The sequence below is a fragment of the Colossoma macropomum genome, unplaced genomic scaffold (genome assembly GCF_904425465.1).
Source record: "Colossoma macropomum unplaced genomic scaffold, Colossoma_macropomum, whole genome shotgun sequence".
In the NCBI taxonomy this organism is placed as follows: domain Eukaryota; kingdom Metazoa; phylum Chordata; class Actinopteri; order Characiformes; family Serrasalmidae; genus Colossoma; species Colossoma macropomum.
Window position 1 is genome coordinate 37,199,601 of NW_023494790.1, and position 15,499 is coordinate 37,215,099.

Consider the following 15,499-nt stretch of genomic DNA (forward strand, 5'->3'; position numbering starts at 1 on the left):
AAACTACATAAGCAATTCTTCACAAGCTTAATGGAGACACAGTTTGAGTGGGTTGAAAGAAGTTTCGGTTATTTTTACAGCAATGATTTGGGCTGTTTGGGTGACTATTGAGTTCCAGTGTTTGTTAGCAACATTAGCCATGTATCAACCAATCAACCACATCGAGGGTAAGTGGAAAAATGTATAAATTGGTGCCAAACTGTTCCTTTAAACTCCCCAAGCATATTTCTTAAACCATTTCTTCTACTTTATTGGTAAAATTAAACATATCATAGCACAACTGGAACTAGCAATGCACTGTTATTCAAAAATTAGCATTTCACAAATTCAGTTCTAAATGTAGCCTATACTTTAGATGTCAAACTGCATTACTGGGTGACCGTGGCAACGCCAAGCATTTAGCTATTCTAATTCAACTCAAGATTGGCTCAAAAATAAATTAGTTTTAGTGGGTTATAACTGGATGCTAAAGCTGGCAGCGCCGTGGCCCTTCGGGAATGCTCTTTGACATATTTGTTGTAGACTATGCATAGAAAGTTTTCACATCCCTTCAAAAATTTCACTTTTTGTAAGTCAATTTTTTTTACATTGGTCAACATCCAACCACATAACCTCCACGTTAGCAAACTATAGTGCAGACTTGAGTTTGCTCTTCTCAGAACACTGGACACCAGTTGAGGGATTTGACACGGATTCAAACCACTTATATCACTTTGTTTAGATTATAATAGGGTAAATTCCTTTTTGATGATTGCCTAATTGAAAGCGCCTAATATATGCGCCTAATCTTCAGAGAAACATTTATTGAACTTAATGTCTGTTTTGCTGGAAATAAAATAAATGAAAGGTGGGCTACAGGACATGTGGTGTAATCCTGAAGCTTAAGCTTATTGAGGAAGGCAAAATATCTTAAAGATTATACCACTAGATCAGTTGCCTTGCTACTATTATACAAGCAAAGGGGCATATTGTATACAACAGGCCTAAAATAGTCCCTGGTTATCCATTAATCTGGGTTGTGTTGTGACTGTCGTTCAGAAACCATAACATTTGATCTAAATGACATGCAGCAAGTTAAATTTTGTTTAAACAAAGATCATCTCTTAAAAAAAGCCAAGAAATAACTGCGGTGAAGCATGGTGGTGGTAGCCTTACAATATGAGATTTCTGTCATTTTACTTAAGTCATCATGTTCTAGTTCGAATTAAGGGTGACAGACTTAGCATTGTATTGAAGATTGATTTGATGACATGGAACCAAAACTACGCCTCAACAGAAAAGTAATGGACCTTGGTTCTTAGTAAAGGCCAGGGCAAAAATCCTCTTGAGAACAGAAGCATGACCTGAAAGATCTAAAGAGTGATGTTCTTTATGAATATTTATATACCAAAACAGTGGCTAGTCAGGTTTGTAAAAATAAATGCTCCTAAGGGGTTCATAGGTTGGATGTATGATCCTAGGAAAAAACTGTAATTGGCATAGAACCTTTATATAAGGTTGCGGTTCTTTTCATAGCAGCCTTAGACACTCTGTTCAGCTATGAACTATGTAATCTGTGGCACACTAAGTTGTCCACATCGGGATTTTGTCAGGTGCATTCTGCCTGGCATGTCTGTGAATATGTATTTCTATGCACTGGTTCTAATCTGCTGATGAGAAACGGTTTTGAAAACAGTCCTGAGTCTTTTTAGAGAAATATGCAATATTAATATCTTTACTAGGTATTTGATCATTTTCCTTTGAAGCCTAGCAAGCGGGATATCCTCACATGTTTACTGACACATACCAGTTTGTTTCCAATAGGTTTGTTTTTGTTGTAGCGCCATTGAAAAAAGTGATCTGTGGTTGTTTATTTTAAATATCAGTCAAACGGCCCCTTCCTGTCAAAGTAGGCCTTTTTTACCACATGGAGCGACAAAATATACCAGACTAGAAGTCCAGCTTGTGAGACTAAGGTTCTTTAAGCTTTAAAGGCTCTTCATGCTCACATCTCATTTACAAAAGTGGTTCTTCAAAAGAACCATCCATTATAAGGTTCTTTAGGGCATCCAAAGTGGTTAATTAATGATACTGCTCCAAAGAACCCATTTTGGCAAGTTCATGGACACATTCCGACAGGACTTGAAGCTGTTCCTTAAAAACAGAACGTCAAGTCATAACTTCGGAGGGTGAATGTTTCTGAAACACTTTGGTTCATACATTTTTTGTGTTTGGCTGGACAGCACATGTTGGTTGTGACGGTCCACTTGTGTGGGTGTGGGATTAGGTGGGCATGTCTTCATTTATGATCAAGGCACTTGGGAGACTGATGCAATAAAGTGTTAAAAGGTTGAAAGGTGTGAATACTTTCTTTATGGTCTATATGCTAACAGGGTTTGGCTTTGACAGAATTGCTAATTTCAGATGGAGTTTGGTAAGATGTGCATGTCTTACAACATCCTTGAGGTTCCCTGCAGTCACGAGACCCTCAAGCTTCATTCTGTCGTTACGACTGCGGCCGTGTTAATAGCTTCTCTTTCTTCACTTGTTCATATGCTGACCTTCAGTGTGACCCTGCTCGCTCTCTCTCCAAGATACATATCCTCATTTTAAAATACATCTCTTAAAAATTCACTTAAGTTTAATTTTTACATGGTATGAGTCGCCATCTGATTCTGTTTGTACTTCATCAACTAGTATCAGACTTCCCCTTTTTCCTTACACTCTCCTTTATCTTTGTCTTTTGCACTCTTGTCCGGCTCTTCCTTTGATTCAGCCCTCTCCTCATCATCCTCCCCTGGAAGGTCACGTGGCACAGTGGGAGCCTGTAACCTCACCTGTGACCTCAGACGTTGACTGTTGCTCCAGCTGGTCTGATTTGGTGTCGTCTGGCATATCTGAGGATGGACAAAGAGTTCAAAAGTTCAGAAGGTCTTTGATTAGCATAAACCTGCTTTTGCTGCTCAAGTGCTCGAGCTTAAGGACCTGGAGCTTAAAAAAGACGACGTATAAACCTAAAATGGTTGAACTTCAGAAGCTGAAAATGGTTCTTGGCTAGAAAAGACCTGCATTTACCTTGCATTATGTGAACGTTGGGGTTTTATCTGGTCTAATTTAGCTATCTTTGCTTAGCTTATGTCAATGTTCTGCATGGCATGGACACTGTGCCCCTTCAAGAAAATTGTAGACACCTGTAGACTACTGTATGGGCAGCAATGTGGGTGGGTCGGTGGATGGACAGATGTATAGGTGAACAGTGCTGGGATAGTCACTCAAAAGAAATAAACTACCACCACCACACCTTTTATGGACTATCATTTTCTCCTGTCTTCTTCCTTTTATTTTTCCATTTGGCTTACAGTTCATTCAATAGTGCAAGTGTAATGTAATGCATTACAGGTAGGGGTGAGGCTGTGTATCCTCAATAATATGCAATAGAGGTCTGCACTGGATTTTTTTTTTTCAGTCCCGCTCCCATCTGCTCGCGCATGATTTCATCCCACTCCTGCCTGCACCCGAAAGGTTTTGTCCCGCTCCCCGCCCGTGCTATTTCATCAGGTGAACTGAGATCCAATATCTGACAGCCTATTCACAAATACATTATCCTCTGCTAAAATAACACAGCAATCATGGTTATCAGGCTCCCTGTGAAGTAACTTCACCTAATGCCATTTATTCCCAATAAACACAAAGCAGGAATTAAACCACAGAGTGGCTATTTTGGTGTTTTGCTGGGCAGCTGTGGCCGTCGGACTGAAGGCTCAGCGTCTCTTTAAGAATGTGTGTGTTGCTCACGTGATTGGCTGCTGCCAAACTCTTTTGAATGACTTTCACTGTTATCATGTTATATTGTTTGATTTAGTGATTGTTCTACTTTATTTAGGCTGTTCATTAATTTGCAGGATGTCTTTTCATGCACGCTTCATCAGATATTGTGGCAGGTCCTGCAAGTCCAGTGGGAGTGCAAACCTCTAATTTGCAAAACGATGTGTTAAAGTATTTATTATACATTGTTAGAATGAATTTTTCAAAGAGCAGGCCAATTATGTACTAACACAAATCCTAATGAATAAAGCTGAATGCATAGTGATTAAACCTTTTAGAAGTGTCTAATTTTGCTGAACACAGAACAGGGCCTGTATGTGCTCCTGAGTCAGTTACAGTAAACATCATTACCATTATTATAAGATGTCAGTATCACTGCCATTGAACAAGACACAGCCAGTGATGCCAATTAAACTGATGAATAGCCAAAATGGATGAAAACCTTGAAACTAGTCACTAGAAACAGCTCAAAAACGGCTTGAAATAAAACGTTTATGAAGCACAGAGATCTTTATCCATCAGTTTCACAATAGAGTGATTAGATGCTTTGACAGCTTGTTCAGAGATTACAGTGGTATAATGTGTAACTTAATTACAAGAGTTTTAACTGTAATATGACTACTTTGCATCAGGAAAATGTCATAACATTACTGTAACGGGTTACTTTGTGCCGCATTACCCCAACACTGTATCTTACCTCTGACAGAGTTGTGGGCTTTGTCTTCATTTTCTGAGGATTCTGAACGGGGGCTGTCAGCGCCAGCCATTGGTGATCGCATTTCAGCTTGCCTCTTTTGAACTGAGGCAAAATCCACAGTTAAAGAGGGAGAAGAGAGAGAGAGAGAGAGAGAGAGAGAGAGAGAGAGAGTGAGAAAGAGAGAGAGAGAGAGAGAGAGAGATCAGTTTAATATCACAAACCAGCCACCACAATTTGTGCTCATTTTTATAGATAACAGTACATGGAGTAGAGAACCCTCAGAGCTTTGAAAGCTTTCAGAGAAGGTTTAATGATTTCCAGTAACTAAATAATACATGTGTGTATTTTTGGAACCAATTTTGTGTGAAAAAGTCACTCTAGGTCTTCTGTAAGTCCTAGACACGTCATTGACTGTGAATATGAGCTGTAACTAGGTTTTCAGTTATTATAAATGCAAAGTAGAATATGTTTATGTCTATTACAAGCTTCAAATTAAACAGATGGAACGTCTAGAATATGGAATCGCAAGCATCAAATGTCTGTGTTGAATCTAGAACGGCCAAAAAACGTTAACATTGTGCAACATAGCATTAGAAATCCTGTAGAGGAGCTAGTAGGAGTTAGCTTTATCATAGTGGTGTTTTGTTGGTTCTCATGTTTTCACATTTATGGCCCAAACTGAAAGCCTATCTCTAATAGCCATTTGTCCTCAAACACCACAACACAATTTGTCACACAACACCAGAAACAACCTAACCAAGACTATTTAATATTATTCAACAACTTGACAAGGTTTAAAGGAAATATGTGATACTTTAGGCATGCAGTCTACTTGATTTCATTGTTGTTAGATAGATTAACCTCGTAGCTCCAGTGTAGAACTAAAGACACAGACATTAAAAAGAAAGCAGGTCATGCTGATCAACATGTGACGAAATTTGTCCTTACTCTGTCCGCTATCTGCATTTTCTGCACTCTTGTTCATTCCATCGCTTGATTCAGCAGGTGCCTCATCATCTTCCCCTGGAGCGTCATGCAGCAGGGTGGAGCCTGTATCCTCATCTGTGACCTCGGGTGCTGAGTGATGCTCTGATTGGTCAGATCTGGTGTCGTCTGGCAGATCTTTGAAAAAACATTGTTGGATCAATATAAGTCCTATAGAAAATGTCCATTTCTATTGATTCCCAGTGAATTCAGAGGAATTCCACTCATATTTTAAATTATATGGATAATTCAATCACTGAGATGTAAAAAAATCATTCAGATGGTTTGATGTGAAATAGTTCATTGTGGAGAAATTTACATATTCAGATGTCTTTACAGTGTGGCTGGATAGCTGACTGAATGACTGATTGACTGGGTGGATGGGTGGATAAAAAGATGGATAGATGAAAAGATGGATGGATGACTGTATTATTAGAAGGATGGATGGATGGATAGTTGAAATAATGATGGATAGATGAATTGGATGGATGGATGAATATTTAGATTAATTGATGGATGGATGAATGAATGGAAGGATGGATGGATTGATGGATTGATGATAGATGGATGGACAGATTTCCAGAAGGATGTTTGGATAGATGGATGGATGGATGAAGGGATAGATGGATAGATTGATAATGGGTTGAAAGATAAATGGATGGATGGATGGATTGATGGATGAATTGATGGAAGGATGGATGGATTTATGGATTGATGATAGATGGATGGACAGATTTTTGGAAGGATGGTTGGATGGATGGATGGATAGATGGATGGATAGATGAAGGGACAGATGGACAGATTGATAATGGGTGGAAAGATAAATGGATGGATGGATGATAGGAGAATAGATGGATGGAGGGATGGACAGATGGATTGATGATATATGGATGAATGGATGGATGAAGGGGTAGAGTGACAGATTGATGATGGGTGGCAAGATAAATGGATGGATGGATGAGTGGATGGATGGGTGGGTGGTTAGAAGGATGTATGTATGTATGGATTGATCATAGATGGATGGACAGATTGGGATAGACTGACAAATTGATGATGGGTGGAAATGAGTAGAAAGATAAAGGATGGATGTATTGTTGGGAAGATGGATGGATGGATAAATGAAATAATGATGGATGGAAGGATGGATGGATTGATGATGGATGGACAGATTTTCAGAAGAATGTTGGATGGATGGATGGATAGATGGATGGATGGATGGATGAAGGAATAGATAGATGGATTGATAATGAGTGAAAAGACAAATGGATGGATGGATGGATGGATTGATGAATGGATGGATGGATGAAGTGGGTAGAGTGACAGATTGATGATAGGTGGAAAGATAAATGGATGGATGGATGAATGGATGGATGAGTGGGTGGATAGAAGGATGTATGTAAGGATGGACTGATCATAGATGGATGGACAGATTGTTATGGGGATGCATGGATAGACATAGATAGATAGATAGATAGATAGATAGATAGATAGAGCCTCACCTCTGTCGGCGTCTGCAGAAGTCTCTTCGTTGTCTGAGGACTCTGGGGACGGACTGTCTCGGCCTGTTTCTGAAGACTGCAGATGAGCCTCCACCATCTTCTGAACAGCTACAGAAGCAGAAGCAGGTTAGTGTGAAACATCCCTCAGCTCTGAGCAGCACAGTGACACAGAAAGACACAAAGAGACAAAGAGAAGTGATGTAACTCAGTGCCTGCTGGTCCAGTCCTGTTCTGAATTGCCTCTGCACAGCCTGCTGTAGTGTTTACACCTGTGCTAATAAAGCTGACTCAGCACATCGCTAAATATCAAGTTGAAAACAGGTGCTCAATTCATTTCAAGCACCACTCATTAACAAGACCTATAAATTTAACAATTACATCAATAAATCAGGGGCTCACAAACAAACATAACAATAAAATACCACTTTATTTATTTATTTAAAATCAGCTACAATTGATTTAAGAGCCTGATTTTTTGAGTATAGACACACACACACACACACACACACACACACACGGACACACTACACACACACACACACACACACACACACTAACACACACACACACACACACCACATACGCGCTCATCAAATAGACCTCCTTGTTTCTACACTCACTGTTTCTGCACTCTACAGTTACAGACTGTAGTCCATCTGTTTCTCTGATACTTTGTCACCCTGTTCTTCAGTGGTCAAGACCCTCATGGACCCCCACAGAGCAGGCACTATTTGGGTGGTGGATCATTCTCAGCACTGCAGTAACACTGACGTGGTGGTGGTGTGTTAGTGTGTGTTGCGCTGGTCTGAGTGGATCAGACACAGCAGTGCTGCTGGAGTTTTTAAACACCTCAGTGTGGCTGCTGGACTGAGAACCAAAAACATCCAACAGCGTCCTGTGGGCAGCGTCCTGTGACCACTGATGAAGGACTAGAGGATGACCAACACAAACTGTGCAGCAGCAGATGAGCTATCGTCTCTGACTTTACATCTACAAGGTGGACTGACAAGGTAGGAGTGTCTAATAGAGTGGACAGTGAGTGGACACAGTGTTTGAAACTCCAGCAGCACTGCTGTGCCTGATCCACTCGCACCAGCACAACACACACTAACACACCACCCACCACCACATCAGTGTTACTGAGAATGATCCACCACCCAAATAGTACCTGCTCTGTGGGAGTCCTGACCACTGAAGAACAGGGTAACAAAGTATGCAGAGAAACAGATGGAGTTCACCAAATAGGCCTGACAAAATGTAGATATAAGGGGATGTACTTAATACAGTAGACAGTGACATATATATACATATATAGATAGATAGACAGATATAATTGCAGTTGCAAATTCAGTTTGTGCCAGAGGGGCAACAAAGCCTGCTAGCATTTTAACACCAGTATGCAAATTTAGCAAATACCGGTTATTTTCAATGCTAACTTAATTGCCACAAATTTGCGTGTTTTTGGTAAGTACAGCTTATTACCCTAATATTACCATGTTATTACCCATTTATTACCAATCTGTAAACTGAAGTGCAACTGAAAAATGCTAACTTCACCATTATTACTACTAAATGGATCCATTTCTTCTTCCTCAGCATCTTCTTCTTGATTTCTCAGTGTTAAATAAAATAGCACAGTGGTGATGTGAAGGTTTCAGTACATTAAATTCAGAGAAAAAATTGACAGTAAAAAAAAAACATGATAACTAAATGTCAACTGCTGGATGTGTAAAGTAGTAAAATGTGGACTGGAGTTTCAGGCAGTGGGGCACACACAATGATCACGTGTTCAAAATGGAAAAAGAAGTTATGATCATTATTTTTCATGGCTTTTATTACTGTTTATTATCGGTACACCAGTATTAATCCCAGTCATAACAATAAGAAATAGTTCACACTGTTAATATTGGGGTTTAAGCAGCCATTTGATGCCCATGTAAGAAGAACAAGGTGCACTATGATATAGTCATATATTACACGCGCTGCAGTCCAAGCCCTGAAACAATGAATCTTTTGTGAATGCGGAGCAGGTCACTGTTAATTATTAATGTGAATTAATTCTTCATCTGCGCCACGATGTCAGCAAACGTCATTAAACACTGATATGTGGTGAATGAAGACTGATGTATCCACGTGCTGCCTTAACTCTCAGAATGAATCATGACTAAATACACTCACTCCTTTTCATGCCGCTGTTCATTATTCATAAATGCTGCTAAAAGTGTATTTTTGACCTAATTAATGTTGCCTCTTGGCATGAACTAATATTTCCACCCTCGCTTGCACAGCCTTAAAATGAGAGTAGAAAAGGCCCAGACACAGTCATTAGTTCCAGTTATCTGTTAAAGAGGAATTCTATCATTCCAGTTTTCAAAATTCCAGCATAATTCTGTCTCAAGTTTGTCTAAACCAGTAACTTCAGGGGTTTAACCCACAGCTGCACATCAGTTTAAACCGGATTGCTCTTTCAAAAAAGCCCAAGTCTATCTGATCAGCCACTAAATATACTATCAAACAGATAAACTATGAAATTATGTCATCATCAGCTAAACTAAAGCAAAACATTCCATAAAAAGTACATATTATGTCATTGAGGGACCCTCAAAGCCTTCTAGGTCTTCAGAGAAAGCCTGATGATTTCCAGGAGCTAAAAACTGCAACTCTGTAATTTTTAAGTTAATTGTTATTCAATAGAATCATAAACTCTGAATAAATTTAAACTCTGTAAATATTACAGTATTACTCGTTTCATTAAGTTTTCAGTGGAAACTAAAGGGTTAAATTTTTTAAACAGCCAGTGGAAAATTGGCCAATCAGGAATTGTTTTTCTCTGTGGTTTTTAGGTACACACTTAAAAATGATGGTTCTTCAAGGGTTCTTTAGTAAAGAAAATGGTTCTGCATAGAACCATGAACACTCAAAGAACCACTTGCATGATTAAAGTGTTCTTTGCTTGGTGAAAGCGTTCTTCAGATTGATGGAGAACGTGCTATAGAGGGTTCTAGATACTCTATATGTATTGAACTTTTGAATTCTTAACTTTTGTAGCACCAAAAAGGTTATTAGGTCTTATGTTGGTATAAGCTTGACATCGTAACAATAGCAGAACCCTTTTTTAATACTTTTTGGTATTATATAGAACCCTTTTCAAAGAGGTGCTATATAGAACCATCTACAGCACATTCTCCATCCATCTGAAGAACCCTTTCATGACGATTTTTGAGTGTTCATGGTTCCATATAGAATCATACTCTTTACTAAAGAGCCCTTGAAGAACTATCATTTTCAAGAGTGTAGATATAGCTAAGTGAGCTGCACCTATTGGTTAGGACTTCAGGAGCTGAACAGAAGTCCTAATGTGTTAGATTGATCATCAGAATTGTTGACTTGTGAAGTTGGAACTGAAGTTATTGAGAATAAACTAGACAGAGTCATGCATTTTGGAGAAGAAGGTTTTTTAAGCCGCTGATCCTCCTGGGTTGCCAGAACCTATCCCAGCGGTCATTGGGTGGAAGGCAGGAAAATACCCTGGACAGGATGCCAGTCCATCACAAAGCAGACACATTCGCTCCTAGGGGTAATTTAGTATCTCTGTTTGGCCTGAATGCATGTCTTTGGGACTGTGGAAGGAAACCCAGGCAGACACAGGACCCTGGTTACCCGGCCAGGGAATTGAACCCAGGCCTGGTTATCGCTGGGTTTATACTGCAGTATATCAATGAAACCGCTAACCGTCTTGTGCCTAGGGGCTACTAAAACTACACTGTCTATAGTGGACATGCAGGGAGAGAGAGCATGTCAGCAGAAGAGCAGAACCCGGTCAGCAGAGTACAGGCCAACAGGAAAAAACTGAGCAGCTTCAGTTCCTTATTAATCACCGCCTCATACCTGGACTGTCATCACTTTCATTCATCAGCCCTCAATGGAGCTGCTCTCAGCCTCCAAGACATTAACTCACTCTACCAGATCAGCTTTATCTTCCCCTCCTCCTTCTTTTTCTCCTTCTTTTCATTACTCCGAGGCCGGAGCCTGGCGAAAGTCACCTTGGAGATTGGCTCGGGTGATCAAGAAAGAACAGAGACATCAGTGTGTCAGAGCAAGACATGGTTTGGAACTGAAAAACTTTTTTATTGTGCAAATGCTACCTGCACACACTGTCCTAACTTATTTGTATTGTTGCTAGGCCTGGACGATTATATCACCCCATTGTTTTTCCACGTAATTACTGGAATAAAAGTCTCAGCACTGAAACTAACTGACCTGCCCATGCGCCGACCACAAATGCATTCTTTTGTAGCTACTGTTGCTAAGTTGGACAGAATGTTGGCCCCATACAACCTAATGAGAAACTGTAGCATGCAAAATACCTAAATTTGGAGTGTGTTATAGAACCCCATTTCCAAAAAAGTTGGGATGCTGTGCAAAATGTAAATAAAAACTAAATGCAATGATGTACAAATCATTTAAACCCTGTCTTTCATTGAAAATGGTACAAAGACAACATATCAAATGTTGAAACTGAGAAATTTTATATATATTTATTTTTTTAAAAACATTGCCCATTTTGGATTTGATGCCAACAACACGTTCCAAAAAAAATTGGGACGGGGGCGACAAAAGACTGGTAAAGTTGTGTAATGCTAAAAAAAACACCTGGTGGTTAATTGGCAACAGGTCAGTAACATGATTGAGAATAGAAACAATCCCAGAGAGGCGGAGTCTTTCAGAAATAAAGATGAGGAGGGGTTCACCACTCTGTGAAAGACTGTGTAGGCAAACAAAGAATAATGTTTCTCAACATAAAATAGCAAAGAACTTTTGCTTTTAATATCATTAAAAGATTCAGAGAATCTGGAGAAATCTCTGTATGTAAGGGACAAGGCTGAAAACCAGTATTTGCTGGCCGTGATCTTTGGGCCCTCAGACAGCACTGCATTAAAAACAGACATGATTCTGTAGAGGAAATCACTGCATGGGCTCAGAAACACTTCTGAAAACCACTGTCTGTGAAAACAGTTCATCACTGCATCCACAAATGCAAGTTAAAACTCTAAAATGCAAAGAGGAAACCAAATATAAACAGGATCCAGAAACGCTGCCACCTTCTCTGGGCCAGAGCTCATTTATCATGTGGTCCAACAAATCAAAATTTGAAATTCCTTTTGGAAATCATGGACACTGTGTCCTCCGGGCTGAAGACCACTCAGCTTGTTATCAGTGCACAGTTCAAAAGTTCATGATGGTATGGGGGGCATTAGTGCACATGGTATGGGTGACATTTGTGAAGGCACCATTAACGCTGAACGATATATACATGTTTTGGCAACATATGCTGCCGTCCAGACGACGACGACGTCTTTTTCAGGGAAGGCCTTGCTTATTTCAGCAAGACGATGCCAAACCACATTCTGCTTGTATTACAACTTTTAGAAGAGTCTGGGTGCTAAACTGACCTGCCTGCAGTCCACACCTGTCACAACTGATAACATTTGGCACATTATGAAACGAAAAATAAGAAAGGAGCCCCTGAACTGTTAAGCAGCTGAAATCCTGTATCAAACAAGAACGGGAAAACATTTCACTTTCAAAACTACAGCAGTGTCTCCTCAGTTCCCAAACACTTACAGAGTGTTGTTAAAGAAGAGGTGATGAAACACAGTGGTAAACAGGCCCCCGTCCCAACTTTTTTAGAACATTTTGTTGGCATAAAATTCAAAAAGGGCATATATGTTTCCAAAAACAATAAAATCTCTCAGTTTCAACATTTGATATGTTGTCTTTGTAGTATTTTCCTTTAAAAATATGGTTTATATGATTTGCAAATCATTGCATTCTATTTTTATTTACATTCTGCACAGCATCCCAACTTTTTTGGAAATCGTGTTGTACATTTCAAAATGTATCAAAGGAGGAGAAAATGAATCTAGCTACACAGATCATGATAACAGCTGGCTAATAAAGAAGCAGTTAGTGTTGCCTAGCTAGTTCAATCAGACATTTACAGAAACTTTAGTTTCAGGAAACTTGTTTGGTGGTCATGGCTCAGGACACTGACTCAGTGAAAAACTACCAACCTTGCATAATTCTGATCAAGATGATCTCATTTTTTAACCATTCAATAAACCATCTTCTGTTCAATTTTCTTGTCCACTGAACCGGAAAAAAACAACCATTTGAAACAATGTTGTTCAGCATGATCATGTGATGTGTAATTGTCATTTTGATGGGCTGTTTCATGAAACTTGTTTCACAAAGTTGAGATGTTTGCAACTGTCGAGTTTCCTGTAAGTTGCAGGATGCTTTGCAATATGCAACCCATGTGAAATTTAGTTTCATGTAGGTTTCAAGCAACTAAAGTTGCATGAAAGTTTCACCAAGTAAAGCCAATGTGTGTGTGTGTGTGTGTGTGTGTGTGTGTGTGTGTGTGTGTGTGTGTGTGCGCATGCGCGTGTGTGTGTGCCTGTCTGGGTTGTTATAACCAGCTGTCAGCTGTGTGTGCGCTGCAGTAATCCCAGATCATCCAGAGTTGCATGAACTCACACTTCAGCTCCACAGCTGGCTGTACCCTCCTAATCCCCTCACACACACACACACACACACACACACACACACACACACACACACACACACAAATGCCCACACCAACCTACCATTTTACAACATAGTGTGGCACACAGACAGAATAGATAGACATACTTTGTGGAAAGCTTTAACATTAAATGCATTTTTTACCCCAAATTAATGTTTTACCAATTTGGAGCTTCAGTTTATTAATTTAAATTTCATAAAAACACTGTAAAGAATTCCCTTACTTTAGTGATGCACTGTGTTCAAGCCAGTAGGACATTTTATATGTGCTTTACACTTTTATACAGCATTCTGTGTTGAATTTCGGGAAAACATTTACAGCCTAGGTTGATTACATTGTATTAAACTTCTTCATTGTATGTCTACTGTAATTATCATAACAATATTGTAATAATACATCAAAACAACAGTGTTAACATGCTTTATTGTAAAAGTAGGAATCAAAAGTACTTTTCCGAAGCAGCAGGACCATCATGTCTTTTGCTTGTTTGCTGTCTAAAAGCATGCTAGCTTAACTAGCTATTTTTGTCATATGTCATCATAAAGTAGAATTAAATGTAGAAACCTTTACTTCACAAGTATCCTTTTCCTTTTTGCATATCTGATTACCACTACTACTAATGCTAATCTCAGCTAGCTGACTCTCAGGCTCTATGGGATTTTCAGTGTCATTTTAGCACCAAGCTAACAGTGGTGTACATTCACTTTCCCACCCTGACATCAATTCCATCCAGCCTGAGCTTAAACAGTGACTTTTGGAGCTTATATAATACATTCATGTAACGTATGTTTTCTTTGTATGTGGCTCATTCTACTGAAATGGCTCGAAGTCAGAATTGAAAAGACATTTTGGACTTTTAACTGATTTAGAACTTAGACTAAAATCCTATTATTTTGAGTCACCCTATGACTTCTTTTAATAAAATGAACGAATAAACATTCTAATTTGTCACTGACAAAACAATGATAACACTACCAAATCTTCACCAAATGTTTCAGTAGTGATGATTTTAGCTCATTTGGAACAGAACTCAAAACGACAGCCAGCAAACACAGCTTAGAACAGCTGTACACACATAAAATATTTTTCATTAAAACACAAAAAAAGTTTACTTAATTGCAGAACATGTGTTTCGGTAATGACAATTTTCAATATTCCACAATGATTGTCAGACTTTGGGACATATTTACTACAAAACAATGGGATCTAACTGCTCACCATGTGGCCATGAGGGACAGGGATGCAGCCTCACTTCCTGTTCTAAAATGCTGGGGTGTGGCTAAAATAAGGCTCTGCCTACAGACTAAAACCCTGTGTTTCAGTAGTGACATGAAAACGTGAATTTTGATTTTGGGACATTCAGAGGGTCCAAGAGGTTAATTAGGGAGTCCCAGACCCCCCAAGACCCCCCTGTATATCGCACCTTGGTCTTAACTGTAAACGACCATTTCAGTATGAGTGCTGTAAATATGAATTGCATAACTACTTGTCAACTCTACTCCCAGTAAGTTATTGCAAATGTACAGTAACGTTCAGAGACGTTGGTATAACTTGGTAAACTGAAGGTTTTTTTCTGTAAAGTTCTTTACCTTTGAGTGATGGGGGCTGATAGACGGCTGTGTTGACTCGTTTAGCCTTCAGAAGTCCGTTTTCACAAACAGCCAACTGCAAAAGAATCAGATTCCACCCTTCAGTCCCTTTAGATAAATGTCACATGTGGTGCTATAATAACAGCATAATGAATCTAAAATATAAAACATCATGCATCACAATGAAGAGTCACATGCAGAATAAAAAGGATCCAATGAATTTGATATGTATTTGTTTATAATGCAAACTATGTGAAACTAATGAGGAATCCTGCAAGAAAATAGACAACAAAGAATGGAAGTTGGAAAATATGTGAAATATGTGAAAATACAGAAA

At 39.2% G+C, this 15,499-nt stretch overlaps 1 protein-coding gene across 1 annotated transcript in view; it reads right to left on the minus strand.

Annotated features, from left to right (window-relative positions):
* Window positions 1-2,271: 2,271 nt before the first annotated feature.
* Window positions 2,272-15,499, minus strand: part of LOC118809740 (protein phosphatase 1 regulatory subunit 1B-like) — a 34,289-nt gene continuing 21,061 nt past the window's right edge. The window contains exons 3-7 of the mRNA XM_036573287.1: window positions 15,163-15,238; window positions 6,985-7,092; window positions 5,450-5,623; window positions 4,502-4,603; window positions 2,272-2,876 (exon numbers count right to left, since the gene is read on the minus strand). Of these exons, the coding sequence (XP_036429180.1) occupies window positions 2,785-2,876; window positions 4,502-4,603; window positions 5,450-5,623; window positions 6,985-7,092; window positions 15,163-15,238 (552 nt within the window). The 3' untranslated portion in view covers window positions 2,272-2,784. The remainder of the gene's footprint in view (window positions 2,877-4,501; window positions 4,604-5,449; window positions 5,624-6,984; window positions 7,093-15,162; window positions 15,239-15,499) is intronic.